This window comes from Canis lupus, chromosome 35 (assembly GCF_011100685.1).
Source record: "Canis lupus familiaris isolate Mischka breed German Shepherd chromosome 35, alternate assembly UU_Cfam_GSD_1.0, whole genome shotgun sequence".
Taxonomy (NCBI): domain Eukaryota; kingdom Metazoa; phylum Chordata; class Mammalia; order Carnivora; family Canidae; genus Canis; species Canis lupus.
The window spans coordinates 18,469,827-18,490,152 of record NC_049256.1 but is presented as its reverse complement, the minus strand read 5'-3'; the positions used below and the strand labels follow the sequence as shown (position 1 = coordinate 18,490,152).

Below are 20,326 nucleotides of genomic sequence, written 5' to 3'. Positions count from 1 at the left end.
TATTGCACACTTAAAAGGCTACAATATAGTGTAAACATAACTTATATGTGCTGGGAAACGAAAAAATTCGTTGGGCATGCTTCATTACAATATTTGCTTTATTAAGTTGGGAACCAAATCTCCAATATCTCCTATGTATGCCTGTATTAATCCATGAATATGGAGTGTCTTTCTATTCAGTGTTCTTGAATTTCTTCCAACAATATAGTTTTCAGAGTAGAAGTTTTGTACTTCTTTTGTTAAACTGATTCCTATGTATTTTATTCCTTTTGAATTATTGCTAATAATTGTTTTTAATGTGCCATTATCACATTATCCTTTGCTAGTGTATAGAAATACAATTAACTTTTGTATATTGATCTTGCATTCTGCAATCCTGTTAAGCTGATATCAGTGTTTCCAAACTCTGTTATTTCAATATGCAACCAAGAACCTCTAGTCCAATTCAATCTATGCCCTCAAGTCTAATCAAGGAAATACACACATCATCACTGCATTTAACTTACTCTGTAATACTCAGAAGTATAATATCCATAGGCAGGAAGGACCCCTTTCTATCCAGCATCTCTGTAGAGAATGCATGCATCTAGCTAGTTCCAGAAGAAACCATAAAGGAAGCCTAAGAAGGAAATTATATATGTAAAAGTTAAAGCTCTGATTGAGATCCTCTAAACACTTAACCCAAAATAGGGCTGTTACTGTTTTTGGAAAAGGGTACTGAGATCCACTTTGTAAGTTTGAGAACAGTCATTCAATATGGGAGATTAAATCTGGCCCCCCATCGAAAGTACCTCCAGTTCCCACCAAGCAAGAGTGATCAAACACTTATATCTTTAGCTCAAGTGATCATGAAACATCTAAATTAAGAAACTCAGTGATGGAAACAGCTCTGAAGAGAAATCCACTGGAAATGCTGCAGACTGATCCAGCCCTCACAATGAAATGACTCAAACTTGCTAGACTGGAAGCACCTTTCAATCAAAGCAGGGAGCTGGCACTAAGCTTGGGAAGGATCTGCTTTCAAAACAAGTAATTCAATAACTCTCCGATTGACCTTTCAGAGGCTCTCCCTTTTATCCCACCATGGTTGCGCTTCTTAACAGAGGGGCCCCCACTTCTCAAACGAGTTCCAAAGAGATCCTTCTGTGCCAGGTGCTTACAACACAATCTACCCAGAAAAGCAACCGATGGTTCCAGGAGAAAGAAAATAAAGCTTGCCAAGTTTACATCCTTCCACTTCCTCCAAAGAAACATGAGATCTTAGAACTGGCAGCCCTCAGCTGGCCCCCAAGCCCTAGCCAACAAGCCCAGGACAGGCAGTGAGGATAAGCACACCCCAGATTAAACATCGGGAGATTCCACTGAACTCATTTATCACTTTCTTCCTCCTCCTCTTGTGCACCCAAAGAGTCCCTATTTGAACTCTCAGGCAGCCTTCCTGACTCTCCCAGAATGCACAGAAGGCCTCAGCAATACAGAGGAAAACAAATCCCAAATTAACGAAGGGTCAAAAAACCCCTTCAGCCATGATGTAGGGCTATGCAAGTTAACTGCATAAAATATAACCATCAACCATCCAAGTAAACGCAGTGAAGAATGTAGGCTTAGACTCTACTAGAGAATTCACAGGGAGTATCCATCGGTTTCGTCCATACAAGGGATAGAAGGATAAAAGGATGGAGAGATGTGTGATAAAGCAAGTAGTGTAAAAATTTAATGATGGAATCTAAGAGGTGGGGGGGAATATAGATACTCATTGTTAAACTTCTTTCCCCTTTGTTGTATGCTTGAATGGTTCCGTTAACAAACTGATGTACAAATTTTTAAGCTAAAAAAGAAAAAAAGAATTACACCATGCACCAAATCTCAGATCTTAATGTTCCTTAAAGCAAGAATCATCTGGGTTATATCCTATATAAACCCCCCATGTCTGTCTTACTATTTAAACTGGAGTCTGAATAAATTAGTGGGATGAAATTTTATTAATTAAAATTAATGGTAGCAAAAAAAAAAATAAAAAAAAAAAAAAAAAAAAAAAAAAAAAAAAAAAAAAAATAAAATTAATGGTAGCAACATTACTGATCACCTAAATTTTTGAAATTTCTCAAGAATATTTACATTGTATAAATGAGACAAGGAAGCTAACTCATCTCATTTTCTACAGGAAAAAACCTACAAAAAAAAAAAGCCAGCGTGCAAAATAGTTTACACCAATGACCCAGAGGTCAATCAACTGTGACTTCCTTGACTACATTTACAAAAGAGAATTATTAGATTTAAGAAATGTGAACTCTGAGGAAGTTGAACTAACACTGAGTAGGCTGAAATTGAGCCATCTTGTAATATTCAAAATTAACTTAAGTGATTTTATTCAACAACTCCATAGCAAAATCACAGTACCTTTCTACTTATAATAGAGATGATAACAAAATTATGACTATCCATTTATGGCATAATTTTCCCCTAGTTTTTCTACTGTAAAAATGTGAATGTTGAAGCGCCTAGGTGGCTCAGTGGTTGAGCATCTGCCTTTGGCTCAGGCATGATCCTGGGATCCTACAGGGAGCCTGCTTCTCCCTTTGCCTTTGTCTCTGCTTCTCTCTCTGTGTCACTCATGAATAAATAAATAAAATCTTTTTTTAAAAAAGTGAATGTTTTTGACATAGCTAGATAAGCAAATTTCTAAAATCAGGGGGGTTTCTACATGGTGCTTAGTTTTACTTTAATTGCCATAATTTGGGATCCCTGGGTGGCTCAGGGTTAAGTGTCTGCCTTTGGCTCAGGGCATGATCCCAGAGTCCCAGGGTTGAGTTCCACATCAGGCTCCCTGCATGGAGCCTGCTTCTTCCTCTGTCTGTGTCTCTGTCTCTCTCTCTGTGTCTCTCATGAATAAATAATTAAAATTAAAATTAAAATTTTAATAAAATTAAAATAATGAAATTATTTTACATATAAAATAATTGCCATAATTTGAGTCAGTCTTCCTTTTCTTTCTCTTAATAAATCCACAGGCTTGCATACCTAAGACTACTCTTGACTGTCTTAAAATCTATCCTTGAATGGCCAGTTCCCAAAATTTTTAAAAAGTTTTATTTATTTATGTATTTATTTATTTGAGAAACACAGAAAGAGAAAGAGAGGGTTGGGGAAGGGGCAAAGAGAGAAAGAGAAGCTTCAAGCAGACTCCTCGCTAAGCATGGAGCCCAATATGCTTGGATCCCAGGACCCCGGAATCATGACCTGAGCCAAAACCAAGAGTCGGATGCTCCCCAGGTGTCTCTATACTGGTTTCTTAATGTGTAAACTGAAGGCTAAAAGTAAATAGGGGGAAAAAATAGCACCCTTGCCTTTTACATATTACATGGCACATATTTAAAGGCCTTGCTTGTCCTTCCTGGATTTTTTTTTTAATAGATGAATAAACTGAGGGTCAAAGACACTGGAAAAAAAAAAACCCTACACCCTACACCCTACATTCATGTGGCTAATAGCTCACAAACACTTACCAAAAGAGTCAAACCAAAAGGACCTCCCTCCTGGGGGTAAGGAAATGCTTCAAAACCATTGAGGCTTTTGGTTAACACAGAGCTTATGTATTTCCATGGAAATGAGGCACTGACTACGACTAACCTCATCCCAAGAGGTGCCACGCGTATCTGAAATCCACCACTTAATCAATCCTCAATGCACTTAAATATTGAGAAAATGGAGCTTTAGAGTTAGCTGAATTTTCTAGTTAGTTTGCAACCTCTGGCTTCAACTTGTCTAAATTTTTATAAGTTCCTTTTCCTATATAGCAACATCTAATCAGTGAACATAAACTGTTTTGTGTGATAATGCATTTCTCACCAACATTAGGACCAACATTATAAACATTATTGTCCATTCGTTCATGTCTCCAAAATACAATATACTTTTCTTGATAGGACTTATTTTTCTAAGCTGACAGTACTGTGAATACCATGGTGTAAAATGAGCTGAAACTATACTGGAACTGGACGAACTGCGTATTTTTTAAAGACAGATTCATGAGATGAGCTTGTCTTGCTACAATTTTCTTCCTCCTTAAAAGAGGAAACATTGATTAAACAATGAGATATATTCTTTTCACATCTCAGATTAGAGAAGGCAAAAAATTTGAAAATATCCAGAGTGTCAAGGAAGGGGGCTTTCCTACATGTATGATGGGAGCTATCAACACAACAGTTTGGAAGGGCAATTTAGCAACATATCCAATTAGAATGCACATACCTTTTTATTAGGCAATTCCACTTCTAGAAAGTTTTCCTAAACAGATACAGTTTCACATTTATACAAGTACAAACACTTTATCAGAACAAACACTTAAAAAGAAAGGTGGGTCTATATACTCTTAACATAGAAGCATGTCCAAGACACTAACTTAAATTTGTAAAGAAAAGTTAAAGAAAAATTATCTGTAAAGATCCCATTTCTCTATTACATGATGTGTGTGTGTTTATATGTATATGTATATAAATATATATATATCCATCCATGTGTTTACATATTTGCACACAGAGAAAGAGTCTGGAAGGCGAAGCGATCATACAATCAATACCTTGGAAGCTTTTATTTTGTTTTAAAACCAGCACGGGAGGTTCAATTAGTTAAGTGTCTGACTCTTGATTTCTGCTCAGGCCTTGGGGTCGTAAGATTGAGCCCCACACCGGGCTCCACACTGGGCATGGAGCCTGCTTAGGATTTTTTCTTTTCTTTTCTTTCTTTTCTTTCTTTTTCTCTCTTTCTTCCTCTCTATCCCCCCACCCCTCCTCTGCTCTCTCTCTAAAAATAAAAATCTTTTAAAAACCTAGCATATATTACTGGGTTATTATTAAAAGTCAGCCTTTAAAAAGGAGAGCACAAGGAAACATAGGGTAAGAAGGAAGAAAATAAAGCAACTAAGGCTTCAACTCTATTTCTTTTTATTTTTCTTTCAACTCTATTTCTACGTACATCCTCTAACCCCCATCAATGTACATGAAATTGGTCACCAAAACCTTCACATTTTAGCTGAAATCAGTCTGGGACCGAAAGCCCTTCTGGATTACACTGGAAGGGAAGAGAGCAATAGCCATGTGCCCTTTCCTTCTGCCTTGCCCCTGGGAGCCTTCATTTGCCTGCTGACTTTCCATTTCTATGAAAGAGAGAAACAGAGGACCTAACACCCTACACATCCCACCCAGAAATGACTGCAAACTTTGCAGAAGTAGTGGCAGTAACTGGAGAAGCTCTCTGGTTCTGGCACAGTTGCTGCCGCCTGACCCCAGTACTGTACGACAGTGGTCATCAGGTGAATGATTTGCTTGGGATGGAGGGCTGAGTGGGCCTCAGAACGTGAACGCACAAACCCAGACATCTGTTACTCAAGTAAACAGGGAACTACTGTAGATTTACTTCATGATCTTTAAAGTAGGGATATTTTTTTAACAACTGAGTTGGGCATCACTTTATGGATAAAATGGGTTAAAGCCCTTAGAACAATGGCTCATGCTGAATAAGGTGGATGAGTGCTTGCTGCTGTCATGCAACAGTGATGGTTACTGATGCCTTTCTTCCTGGGCTTCTGCCCTCAGTGAACTTCAAGTGTGGACGGGAGGGTAAAATGGGTCTAGGTCAGATTGCTGGAATGTAAGGCAATACAGATACTTGGTTTGGTTGGTTTTTTTAAAAAAGATTTATTTATTTGAGAACAAGAGAGAGAGAGAACATGAGCAGGGGGAGGGGCAAAGGGAGAGAGAGAAGCAGACTCCCCACTGAGCAGGGAGCCCAATGCAAGGCTTGATCCCAGGACTCTGGGATCAGGACCCGAGCCAAAGGCAGATGCTTAACCAATTGAGCCACCCAGGCACCCCTGCAATACAGATATTTGTATGAAATCTATTTGATTCCATTTTAATGCTAAATGCTTTCAGAGAAGAGCTGATCCTTTTTACACTAGGGTAGCCAATGCCACCAGGGTAAGAACTATGTTTGAGTTTTTCACCCATAAATCCCCCCAATCTAGTATTCTGCTTGACAAAGTCAGTATTTGTTGACTTGTAATTGCCCTGATCATGCAGTGAGACTTCCTTAGTTACTGAGCAAGTGACATATTGAAGGAAGAAAGAGGAAGATTCTAGAAAGTAGGAAAGACATGAAGGTGTGAGATACATCGCATAAGAGGCAGCAAGACTTCAGCGTCAGCCCTAGGGAATATGATTCAAACAGGAGTGCGTGCAAGAATGACAGGAGTGGCATTTCGACAGCAACATTGTGAGAAATCAGACATTAGCATCCAAATACAGAAGAGGGAGAAATTGGGACATGAAACTAATTTTCATACTCCAGACGTCAAAGTTGCAGTCTGCCATAATAAATACTGCATATGTGGGTGAGGGGAGTGTTCTCCAAGCTCTCGACAGCCCCCTTCCTTCCTCTTACTCATTTGCTCCCTTCCAGACCATTCTGTACTCTGCGCCAGAGCCATCCTGCCTCCCTCCCTCCCTCCCCCATATCCAAACAAAGCCCTTCAGTGGCTCCCTCATGCTCTTTAACAAGATATACAAGACCCTCCCCAAACTCACTCTCCAACCTCATGCCCAAGCACCCCCATGCCCCCCACAGTATGTTCCAGGGACGTCTCTTGGCTCAGCTCTGCAGGATGCCACTCTTCCTTGGCTCTGTGTCTTCACATGTGGCTGCCTCTCCTTCCTGTGGCCCTCTTCCCATCCACAGCCTCACCAACACTGCCATCAAGCAACCTGCTGGTCCCCTCTTGGTCTCAGCCACTCAGGAAACCTTCCCTGACCTCCCCAAGTCTACTTTAGGTGGCTTCCCTTGCACTCCCACAGCACACTGTACTTCCCTCATCAGGGGGTCTGCTTCCCATGGGAGAAGTGGACTGGTTATGCCTATCCACACAGCGCTGTGGCTGGGACGTGGCAGTTACCAAATGGAGGAGTAGAATCAGGATTCAAATGAGAACTGACTGAGGCACCTGGGTGGCTCAGTCGGTTAAGCATCTGCCTTCAGCTCAGGTATGGCCTCAGGGTCCTGGGATCAAGCTCCCCGCTCAGCAGGGAGTCTGCTTCTCCCTCTGCCCCTCTCCTACTTGTGTGGCGTGCTCTCTCTCTCTCTCTCTCTCTCTCTCTCCCCTTCTCTCTCTAATAAAGAAATAAATAAATTTTTAGAAAAAAGATAAGAATAGACTTACAGGAAATTGGAATAAACATACAACTACAAAAAAATAAACAGAAAAGCTTTGGTGACTCAGTACGTGTAAGGGAAAGTTTTCTCACTGTATTCCCACTTCTGTCTGCTTTCTGGTCATGGTTTGCACATTTGGCCAGCCTATCATATTCTGATATGTGGTTTGAAAAATTAAACTTTGGCAAGGTAGGCTGTGGAAAAAAAAAAAAAAAAGTCTCCACAACACACCAACACAGATTGCCAACGTACCATCTTTTTATAACCTTCTTTGTGAAAAAGAAATTAAATCTTGTTCCTTATTCTAGTACCACCCCCCTACCCTGAGACCATATGCTTTCCTAAGAGAATACAGAAATGCCTGAAGTACTTGTTCAACTCATGATCAAAGTCAAGAATGTTGTGCAAATAAAGCTTGTTCCAAAAGCTGGTGTTAACAAAAGGGGTGGTGGGGGGAGAAATGAAGTGCTATTTATTAATATCCCCACAATGGATGGAGAACTGTGGGAGAATTTTTAATGAGCAATCTTGTCCTAACAATAAGATAAGCCTCATTCAAATAATACAGAGCTAGCGAGTAGAATAAAAATTAGATTTCAACCAGTTTTGTTCTGGAGAGCAGAACCAGGTTGGAAATAGGTTTCAAATGTATACAGAAGAAGAGATAGCTTAGACTTAAAATTCTGTAGAGGTACTTGGGTGGCTTGGTCAGCTGAGCATCCTACTCTTGATTTTGGCTCAAGTCATGATCTCAGGGTTGTATGATGGAGCCCCAAGCCGGGCTCCATGCTCAGCAAGGAGTCTGCTGGGAATTCTACCTCTCCTTCTCCCTCTGCTCCTCCTCCGCACATGCATGTTTCACCCTCTCTCTCTCAAATGAATAAATAAATCTTAAAAAAAAAAAAAAAGAGAAATTTTGTACTTGAATAGCCAGTGTCATGGTATGTCCCAATCCTGGAAGTTTTCAAGCAAAATCTCGATGATCACACTAAAATTAGTAGACAGCTATGTACACACTAGCTTCATTCCAGGCACTGGACTACATGCTTTCTCCATATTATCTATTGCAACCTTCTCTATAATCTTAGATGATATATTATCATCCCTATATTCTATAAAAGAAAATGAAGCCTGAGACTACCCAAACACGAGTGGCTACCACTCACTGGTTCCACGCCACTATCACCTCTGGTCTGGATTATTGTATTTATCTTTTAGCTCTCCCTGCTTTCATCCTTGCCCCTGCAGTTAACTCTCTATGCAGCAGCCAAGGTGGCTGTGATGGTTAATTTTATGTGTCAACTTAACCAGGCTACAGGATGCCCAGATACTGGGTTGCAACATAATTTCTAGGTGGATCTATGAGAGTGTTTCCAGATGAGACCAGTATTGAAATTGGTAGACAGAGGAAAGTAAACTGCCTCCCCATGTGGGTGGGCCTCACCCAATCAGTTGAGGGACTGAACAAACCCACACGGCGGAGGGAGTATTCATTCTTTCCATTCCACCTGACAGCATGAGCTAAGACACTGGTTTTCTCCTGCCCTCAGCCTGGAACACACCAGTGATTCTCCTGAGGCTAGGCTCCAGCTTGTAGGGAGATCAGGAAACTTCACCTCCATAATTGTATGAGCCGTTAAAATACGGTTAAATCATGTTACTTTGTGGATTAAAGCCCTCCAAAGGCTTCTGTCCTCACATGAGACTAAGGCCAAAATCCTTACAATAGCCTGCAGGGTCCTCCAGACAGACACCACTACCTCTCTGATGTCATCTCCTACTGTCTCCCTTTGGAGAGACACACACACATTGACCTTTCGCTATGCCTGAATGCCACACACAATCCCAGTTGAGGACCTCCATACTGCTCCCCTCTCCCAAAAACTCTTTTGCCAGATATCTATACAGCTTTTTTCTCCTGTCCTCCAGGTCTCTAAGGAATACCTTACCAGCAAGACTTCCATGACCATCCAATGCATAGCAGAAACACCCCCCCACACCCCCTGCTGGCTCCTGCAGGCCTACTGTCCCCCACACCGTGCTTTGTCTTAACTCAGAGCCTCTATCAACATCTGACTTGCATGTCTGCTTGTCAGTATCTGTGCTTTGCACCAAAATCTGAGCTATGTGAAAACCAGGCCTTGATCTGATCATTCACCACTAGACCTTGACCCTCAGAAATATACAGGGCACAATAAATATTTTTGTATATGCTGAATTAATGATGCCCAAGTAACCAGATTTGAGACCCAGTCTTGCAGATGCCAAACCATACTGGCATCCAGAAAGAGGAGCCACAGTGGAGTCACTCAGCCCAAAGAGTGTGGTTTCCTTTTGCTGCTCTTTGCTTTTGCCACATTTAACCGCTTGCCTTGAGTGAGTGGTGAGCGCTGGGCATGGATGAGATCATGGGGCCAGAAAGCCAACTCCTCCTTGAGTCATCCCACTCCATTTCTCATGCTGTTTCCATTTGTTCCCACTTCTCAGATGCTATCTATCCTGCAGTGGCTCCCTCCTCCCTCGGTGGTGGGAAAATATAGGACCAAAATTTGCATTTCAAATCAGTGACTTGACTGATAAATACAAAGTCATCGTGGCAAATACAAAGCATCATCAGAACTCTTGAGTTTAAGCGATGAGAATATTGAAGTCCTTTACAAACAGTGAAAACCCGAGAGAGAAATTCACTCTATCCATAAGACTAACCTTACAAACCAGTATGTTTTAGTATCAGAAACCAACAGGAGGGCGCCTGGGTGGCTCACTCAGTTAAGCTGTCTGCCTTCGGCTCAGGTCATGATGCCAAGGGTCCTGGTATGGAGCCTGCATCAGGGTCCTTGCTCTGCAGGGAGTCTGCTTCTCCCTCTCCCTCTGCCTGCCGCTCCCCCTGCTTGTGCTCTTTCCCTCTGTCAAATAAATAATATCTTTAAAAAAAAAAAAAAAACCCCAACAGGATAAGGAAGGGCTTAACACTGGCAGCATTTACTTCTGTCCATTTAATGTACTAGAAAACAGCAGAATGCAGAGAACTGGAGAATTTGAAAGCTTCAGGAAGGGCTGGCAGGTCAGGACCAGAGGGCGGGACAAAAGATTTTCCTGACGTTGCTGGCATACGATGCCTCATTATTTCTTGCAGTTCCAGAGAGTTCTCAATAAAAAATACTTAAACTAACACTAGACTATACATAGCAAGCCAACAAGTTATTCCATTACTGGGGGTAAGCAGTTTTTAAATAAATGGTAGCTTGAGACACTTTCATACGATGTCCTACATGCATCAGAAATGTGCTTATCTATTCACTCTTATGATTTGAGGTTTTGTTTATTGTTATTTTTATTTTAATTCCGATAAGTTAACATACAGTGTTACATCAGTTTCAGGTGTACAATAGAGTGATTCAACACCTCCATACATTACTCAGCGCTCGTCATAGTAAGTACACTCTTAATTCCCTTCATTTCCCCCAGCCCCCACCCCTCTGTTGGTTCTCTATAGTTAAAAGTCTATTTCTTGGCTTATCTCTTTTTTTCCTTTGTTCATTTGTTTTGTTTAATAATTCCACATATGAGTAACATCATATGGTATTTGTCTTGCTCTCACTGACTTCTTTCACTTAGCATTATACTCTCTACATCTACCCAAGTTGTAGTAAATGGAAAGATTTCATTCTCTTTATGACTAAATAATATTCCACATATATACATTCATACATACACACAAACACACACACACCCCACATCTTCTTTATCCATTCATCTATCAGTGGACACTTGGACTACTTCTATAGTTTAGGTATTATAAATAACGCCTCAATAAACATAGGGTACATATCCTCTTGAATTAGTGTTTTCATACCCTTTGGGTAAACACCCTCTTCTATTTACTTTCAAAGTTGTATTGCTTTTCCTCTAAAACCTACTTTCACCTCTTCAGTTGAAGCACCCAGCCGTCAGCCAACCTTTGGACAAGTCCAAGAGACAAATCTCTCTCTATATCCTAATTGCTAGTCTGTGGGTATCTCATAAGGTTGAAATCACCTATATATAACTATCTTTTTATAAAAGGCTAATGAGGGAGGCAGTCAAGTCTTCACAGGATTCCCTTTCTCTAAAACAGTTACTGAAAACCAGAACAGCTCAGCATACTGACAAAACTTAGGAAAGAAAGGAGTAACGAGACGCCAACTTACAAGAGACCTGCCACTGCGCGAGCCACTGTACTGGAGTTCCCACCTGATGCTTCCTACGACCCTCTGAGATTGGTACGCTCCTCCCATACCTCTCTCCTCCCTCCAGGTGAGGACACGAAGTTTCAGAGAAGCCAAAGATCTTGCATACAGTCACACTCATTGATGGCAAAGCCTGAACGTGAGCTGGGATCTTCCTACCTCCAAATATGCTAACCACCACACACTGCCCTGGAAAGCAAAAAATAGAGGTGATAGTAGAAAAGCACCATTCCTTCTGAAATCCCAATGTGGACGTGAGTTAGAATCCAGGAAAAGAACCACCGCAGGTTCTCTGCTTCATTTGAAAGTTACCAGCCCGTGTGAGTACACATGTGTGCACCGGTACACACACACACACACACACACACACATACACATGCGCCAGCGCACGCACACACAGCAACTCTTTCCAAACTGTAAATGTCTCCTGGGCTGTATGTGGGCTTTTCATAAAGGTCACTCAACAGGGCCCAAGGAAAAGAAGGGCTTGGTCTAAAAAGTTTTATGTTTCCTCTCACTTTTTTAAACATTGGAAAATCCATTTGGCTCAGAGAAATGAATAGTAAAAGGAGTTCTAACTACTTGGAGCCAACAAAATGTAATGGAAAAAAGGCAAGAATATGGCTGGACATTATTTTCTTTTTGCTCAGCACATCCTGTCTATAATCTGAAAGGTAAATAGGCCATGCCCAACATACCGACTCTTTTCAGGTGAAATTATCTAGGTTATAAAAACAAGCAACAACTGTATTTCCATTATTCTTTAATTCGTGGCTGAGGGAAATAGCTTCCAAACTAAATCTGAGAGGCAAAAATTGCTCACCAGGGAGCAAACCCATAAATTTTCCCTCCTTTGATAACTGACTTTAGTGAATTTTTTTTTCTTCCACTTGAATTAGAATTGTGTGGTTATTATCTGAAAGAGTGTGTTGCAAATGCCAGGAAAGGAAATTTTGAATTTTCATGTTTGGGTTATTTAAATCCACAGGAGAGAGGGAGAGAGACAGAGTTTTTGCATATCATTAGTTAGTAGACTACCATCCCTGAGATATTTAACCTTCAAGTGCAAGAACAAGTAATTTTGCAACTCTCCCCATAATCCCTAAATATCAACTTCTTTGGCTCCATAATGCTCCTAGTGATCTCTGAGTTCAGTCAGGCTAATGAGAACTATGACCATTTCTGTCCTGTATAGTTAGCCTTCCTTGCTTTATACTACATTTTCTTCTGCATATCAAAGCTGAGCAAATAGTCTTACAGAAACCACCACTGGAAACAGCACACACAAAGTTTCCTTTAACAAGAAAGTAGCTATGCTGATGGATTATCTGAAGCAACATCCATCACATTCTGTTCTCTAGATGTCATTTAAATCAAGAATTACCTACATGTAATGATTTAAGGCAGCATTCTCTGGCACACAAATTGTGGAGAAGCTAATGGGTGGGTGTTCCACTAAAAAGATGGCATGGTCAAATGGAAATGCCTCTTCAGAAGTTAAACAGGGTCCCCCAGCTTTTTTTTTAACCACAAGATTTCACAGAGCCTACAGAGTGCATTATGTGCCTTCCAAAAAAGGGAGAGAGAACATACCAGTTTCTGAGCTAATTTGATTATGGAACACTTTATTCAAGGGCTACCTCTGTTTTACAGAGCTGAAGGTCCACAGAACACACGTGGACTGAGGCAGATCTCCCTAAAGACAGGGAATCTCCCTAGAGGAGATCTCCCTAAAGATAGGGAATGAGCTGGCTCATTTTCATGGTCAAGTCAGACACTCCACCTCTATCCATACTGCTCTCCCAGAGCCCACTGATCTTGGGAACAAAATATTTAAGCTCACAGCAACATGGTCAGGGATACTTCTTAGGGAAAACAGGGCAAAGATAAAAATTTATAAAAAGCTTTACTGAATCTATGTAAGTACACCGTATCCAGCAGGAGGACCTTTCATTTGGTCATTCTCCTAATGAGGAGGGCAGAGAGAACTATCTTAGCAAAACTCTTTGAAATACACAGTATGCGCAAGAAGTCTTTCCTAGTCAATAATTAGGAGATGTCATGCAGTCATATTTAAAGTTGGAAATTAGTAGTATATGGCCTATTAAAAAATGTCACAAGGGCCACCTGAGTGCTCAGTGGGTTAAGCATCTGCCTTTGGCTCAGGTCATGATCTCAGGGTCCTCGGATGGAGCCCCACATTGGGCTCCCCGCTCAACAGGGAGTCTGCTTCTCTCTCTCCCCCTTTGCTCCTCCTCCTCCACTCATGCTGTCTCTTGCTTTCTCTCTCAAATAGAGTATCTTCACAAAAAAAGTCACAAATTTCTTTTCAGCCTTAAAAACACAAGACACACTTGGTATCTTTAATATCAATATTGAATATCTAATATTTCAGTGCAAACTGAAATCTGGGGGCTCAGACACATTCTTTAATAGTTTTTTAAAAGAAGGAATAAAAGGTCTAAACAATAAAAAGTTAGAGTAGCATTTCAGGTGAGTCTGATATCAGTTGCCAATTTATAGACAGTAATGTAATCAAATACAGCAGCTAACTATTATTTTGGTAGATCACAGGGAATGATGGGCTATCAGGAAGGTTAATGTTTATAAGGCACAAAAAGTTCCAGACTTGGAGAGATATCAAAAATACCAAGCCATCTGACTTTCTACTTTGGAGCACTCCCCAACAATGAGGAAGTATGATTGCAGATGACAGGATAATCTAATTGTGCTAACTCCTACCTCCAGATTACCAAAGGAGAACCGAGAAGCTGCTGTGTTGTCTTTAACTGGGAACCAAGATCTATTGCGACAATCCTTGGGAGGGTGTCAGATACGACCTCTGCGTGTGTACTTCTCTACCCGACGCTGATGCACAAACCTGAATCCTGAACCATGAAGTCTCATTGCAAAAACTGAATTCTATATCCTGCTTTTTGAACATCAGTAACCCTGAGACAGAAATTTCCATCCCACCTTTAACCAAACGTTGCTTGTGACTCATGCATTTCAAGGATTAGGCAAGGGTCCGAAACATATGGGAGAAAGTCAGAGAACTAATGCCTTTCAAAGCACAGCACTGGGCAGCAGAGCAAGACCAAAGGAAGCTGAAGCCCCCCCCTGGCTGACAAGGTCACTTCCTTAAGCAACACACGCTGATAGAAGAGGAAGAGCCAGTATAGATGTCACCGTGGCCTCCTCCTGATGCCCTACTCGACCTGCAACATCCCCTGCCTGTTTGCCACCTCCCTCACCCCGCTGTTTTTTCTCTGAGCCCTATTACTCAAGCCCATATAACTCACCCATTTATTCTGTTTATTGTTTATTATGCAACCACCTTTGATGAGATACAGCTCCTAAGATCTTGCAAGGATCTCTGCTGGGTTTTGTTTCTGAAACTGGGAAGTCCCAGTGCCTAGAACAGTTGCTGGGACACGGGTCCTGCTCAGTGGGGGGCTCCATGATTAAATGAATAAACACTACTACTCGCGGTCATCTTTGGATCTCAGCATTGGAGACATAAGGGAAGGATTTTAGTCACTTTCCTTTTTTTACCTAAAAAAGTCATTCCAAGGCTTCTCCCTACCCTAATCCTCAATCAAAAAAATAATTTTTTAAATTGCTATAAACAAGCTTGAGAACATTCTGTGTTGATTAGATTAGCTAACAACAACAACAACAAAAAACCACCGAGATGAGGCAAAATTTATTTTACCTTAACTTGTTATCTGCTTTTTGTTTTATTTTCTTTTTTATAGTATGCTTAAGAAACACACCTCTTGATAAATAATTCTACTTCCTTAATGACTGCTTTCTCCCCTTCCCCTTGATGTAAGCACTGGTCTCTGCAACTGAACAACTCAACTTCCCTCTCAAGTCAGGGCATTAAACCCACAACTGCCTGGGGATTATTAAGCTTTTTGTATAATAAACATTAACAGTCTGCCCACACAAGACCTACCAAAGCATAGATAAATGGTAAATATTTTAACCTGGGCATCAGGCCTCTCCCATCCTGAGATGCCAGCATGTGTCCTACATGACTCTGAATCCATCCTCAGGTTAAAAGGGTAGTTGATTCAAATACATATAGGAGAGAGACAGGTAATAAAAACAGGGTAAGGGCACCTGAGTGGCACAGTCAACTGAGCCTCGGACTCTTGGTTTTGGCTCAGGTTATGATCTCAGGGTCATGGCATCGAGTCCCACGTCCAGCTTTGCAGCTCAGCAGGGAGTCTGCTTGGGGTTCTCTCCCTCTTCTGCTCTCCCCACTCACATGCTTTCTCTCTTTCCTTCTTTAAAATAAAGAAAAATAAATCTTTATATATTATATATATGGAAAGAGGGAGGGAGCGAGGAAGGGAGGGAGGGAAGACCATCTATTTCTGGGCCTATGAATACAGAGAAGCTACATCTTACCACTTTTTCATTTTCTCATGAAATTTCACAACTGGGAATCCAAACAAAAATGTGTTGAGCCCAGACGTGGCCCATGAGCATCAGTTTGCAACTCTTGTTTGAAGCCTCAGTTCAGAGATCACTGCCACCAGTATGTCCGTCCCACCTCCAGGTGGGGGAGACGTTCTTTTGATATGCTATATCTAGCTTCCCCTGATCCCACTAAACTTGTATGGCTCCTTCAATGTGTCCATCCACCAAATGGGAAGTATCTCATTCACTGCTACATTCCCAACATCCAGCAGAGTGCCTGGCATACAGCAGAAGCTCAAAAGATTTCTAAATAAATGAAAATTTGAATAATACCACTTGAGTTCATGCTTCTAGTAGCCACTTTGAATTCATCAGTCTGTTTCCCATCTTCACACCTTAACCAACCAATCTTCAGGGAAATGTGCGATGAGGGTCAGAGACATTAATACCAAATGTCAAACTAAAAGAGACAAGCCCATCCCTGGAGTTCTACAGGGTTCTCTTGATTATGAAGAATAGGTACCATTCAGCATATTGTAAAAATAGAAAAAAAGGGAGATATGACAAAGTAAAAGAATTATATATCATGTGCTTTATAGGAGATGAGCAAGTATAGGAAAGAAAATTCAGGGGATCCCTGGGTGGCGCAGCGGGTTGGCGCCTGCCTTTGGCCCAGGGCGCGATCCTGGAGATGCGGGATCGAATCCCACATCGGGCTCCCTGTGCATGGAGCCTGCTTCTCCCTCTGCCTATGTCTCTGCCTCTCTCTGTGACTATCATAAATAAAAAAAAAAAAAAAAAGGAAAATTCAGTAAAAATTGCTACCTGATTTCTCCATCATTCAGAATATCTGATAAACTCCTTACAGATGGTAGTTAACTAAGGCATGTTAAAAATATTTCTATTTTGGGGCACCTGGGTGCCTGAGTGTTGAGTGTCTGCCTTCGGCTCAGGTCATGATCCTGGGTCCTGGGATCGAGTCCCACATCAGGCCCCCTGCAGGGAACCTGCTTCTCCCTCTGCCTATGTCTCTGCCTCTCTCTGTGTGCCTCTCATGAATACATAAATAAAATCTCTTTTAAAAATTTCTATTTTGTTCTTGCCTAGTACTTAAGAACAGATTCTTATTTAACCAAGCATTAAATTTCACACATACATTATCCTTTGCCTAAAAAACAGTGACGATCAGATTTACCATTCAAGATACTATTTGGAAACCGATCCAAACGTGGAGTTTTCCCTCCCAAACAGGAGCCTGTTGTAGCAAACCCTGACTTCTCAGAAAGCCATAGAAACCTATCCTGTACATTTTCTCATTCTCCCCTTTTGCATTTCCTCATGCTCATGATGACAGCATCAAGGAAAACTCACAGCGGTACAGAAGATGCACCGGCATTCCTGGAGTGTGGTCATCTTGTCCAGGGACTGTTCACACAGGCAGAGTTTGCAAGTGACGAGGGGGGCTGGAGCCAGGTCTCCTGGCATCGGATTTTCCGTGGTCATGGTGAGATAGTGGAGCCTACCAATGGAGCCCATCCACCTGTCCTCAGCGTTCTTCAGTTTCCTCGATCTCTGCAAGAAGGTCCAAAGCAGAAAATATGATATTCATTCACACAGTTGTTGTTTAACCAACACACCTGCAAACCAACAGAGCAAACCTTTACCTTCTCTGATGCCTAGTGCACAACAGAGGCATTTCTGAGAACCATGGGCTACAGAGCTTGCCACCTTGGCAAGGTGTTCCTGAAGTCCTGACATTTATTTTTAAGATTTTGTTTATTTATTCATAAGAGACACAAAATGAGAGGCAGGGGGAGAAGCAGACCCCCTGAGGCGAGCCTGATGCAGGACTCAATCCCAGGATCCCAGGATCATGCCCTGAGCTGAAGGCAGATGTTCAACCACTGAGCCACTCAGATGCCCCTGGAGTCCTGACATTTAAAGTGACCTCACCATCTAGAGGTGTCTGAGTAGCTCAGTCAGTTAAACTTCTGCCTTCATCTCAGGTCATGACCCCAAAGTCCTGGGATCAAGGCCCACATTGGGCTCCCTGCTTAGCAGGGAAACATGCTTCTCCCTCTCCCTCTGCCCCTTGACCCTACATGTGTACACACCTCTCTCTGTTGAATAAACAAATAAAATCTTTAATAAATAAATAAACAAACAAAGTGACCTCACCATCCTGACTCATTGCATGTAAATTATGGGAATGAAAGGACCACAAAGAACAAACACACCATTCAGGAGTGGCATCACTACAATCCAACAGATTAAAAAACAAAAATACTTGAAAACAGGATGTCACTCAAAAAAATTAAAGAATTGCCATATGATCCAACAATTCTACTCCTTGGTGTACACCCAGAAGAACTGAAACTAGGGTGCAGACACTCGCACATCAATGTGCCTCACACCAGTGGTCATGATGGACAAAAGGCAGATACTATCCAAATGCCCATCAAAGAGATGAATGGATAAACAAACTGTGATACAAGCACTCAATGGAATACTATTCAGCCTTACAAGGGAATGAGACTGTGACACACGCTACAATACAGATGAACCTTGAAGACATTATGAGAAGTGAAATAAGCCAGACACAAAAGGGCAAATATGGTGTGATTCCATCAATGTGAGGTACCTATCAAGTCAATGTCAGAGAGACAGAAAGTAGAGGCAGAGGGAATTAGAGAGTTACTATTTCATGGGTATGGAGTTTCTGTTTGGAATAATGACGAAGTTCTGCAAATGGATAGTGTGACGGTTGCACAAGATTGTGAGTGTGCATCATGCCACTGAATTATACACTTAAAATGACCAAAATGGTAAATTTTATGTTATGTATAATCTTACACCAATACATTTTTTTCAACAGTGTTCACTGTGTTCATCAGTGTTAACTGTGTTCCTTCACATACGTCATTTCATTTCAACTTTTGCAACCCTGAGGATTTTTTCCTTCGCTCCGTAGAGGAGTTGAGGTCCTCAGAAGTTAAATAATAGGCCAAAATTCTCAGAACTTGTATAGAGCAGAGCAAAATTCAAACCTCCATCTTCTGAAACGATGCCCAAAGCCTGGTCCACTACGCAAGGGCTGCCTCACAAGTGGGTTTTACATGGAGGGATGGAACATGGAGAGAGAGAGAGAGAGAAGGAAGAAGGGGTAGGGAAGAGGGAAAGGAGAGAGAAAGAGACCAAAAACCTATGACTACAAGTATCATAAGATTACTAAAACTATACAGAGTGAAATCTGTCTCCAAACATGGCATGAATATAGAAAGGATTTTTCTACACTGAAAAATAAAAATTAGAGCTGATGCCCTTCTACTTGTTTTTATTCAGATTATCTTTACAAGAGGTAAAGTAATTGTAAAAATAATCTTCCATAGTTTAGATCATATCAAGAAATTCCATGTTCTAATTACAGAAAAGCAAAATCTTAAAGTTCTTACTATTTTAAAAGACTGTGGCCAACAGAAATCATTCTAAAGAGCCTCTCCCTCTACAAGAACCAGACTCTTTCCTTCCCACCCCCCCATTTTTGGGCAAAAGAAATTACATGTTTGGCATCTGCTACACAGCCCTACAGTGGCTTACGTCTCAATATATACGCACAAAGGTACGCAACAATGGAGAGAAAAACAAACTGGATTAGATGGAAGGAAAAAGAAATTTTTGAGGTCCAGCTCCACCAACTTAATATCATACCAGAGAGAATCAATAGTTACTAACTCTAGTAACCTGAAATATTCAAGGTTTTTCCCCTACTCCCTCCCTGAGTAGCAGTAGACTTAATTAAAAATACATTTGAATAGGAAGCTAACCAGTGATTGGCTTCCATGATATTTCTTGGGAAAGGCCCAATACGGTTCGAGACATGGTGTTCTTATTTGATTAACTATTAATTAGCTATCATCCAAGAGCAAAACAACATGCCTACCAAATTCAGTATTTTGAAGGGAAAATCTATCTTGAAGGTCAATTAGGAGTCAAAATAAGTGATTTTGTCTGTCTCCTCCTTGCAGTTGACACTTAAACAACTATCATTTGTTTGTTTCTCCAAGACACCTCCGTTCTGTAACACATATATCACCAATCTCCCCCAACTGTTGTCTTCACATTTCTGTTTTCCCAACATGATGCATACCATATATTCCAATTATCTTTGCACTCAAAAAGAGAAATCCCAAGTCAAACATCAAGAAGTACACTTCTCATGATGAGCACTGAGTAATGTATTAATGTATAGAACTGTTGAACTGCTATATTGTTCACCTGAAGCTAATATAACACTGTATGTTAACTATACTGGAATCAAAATGTTAAAAATTAATACAATTTTAGAAGAAGCAGAAGAAATGTAGCCAGCAAATGCTTCCTGAGGAGGAAAGACAGGAATGACACAGGCTGAACCACCTTCCCACCACAAATGTCAATTGCATGAAGAGCCCATTTGGAAG

At 41.1% G+C, this 20,326-nt stretch overlaps 1 protein-coding gene across 2 annotated transcripts in view; it reads right to left on the bottom strand.

Annotated features, from left to right (window-relative positions):
* Positions 1-20,326, bottom strand: part of RNF144B (ring finger protein 144B) — a 74,105-nt gene that overhangs the window by 43,383 nt on the left and 10,396 nt on the right. For both annotated transcript variants that reach the window (XM_038584251.1, XM_038584250.1), the window contains exon 2: positions 17,238-17,438. In XM_038584251.1, coding sequence (XP_038440179.1) covers positions 17,238-17,402 — 165 coding nt within the window. In that variant the 5' untranslated portion in view covers positions 17,403-17,438. The remainder of the gene's footprint in view (positions 1-17,237; positions 17,439-20,326) is intronic.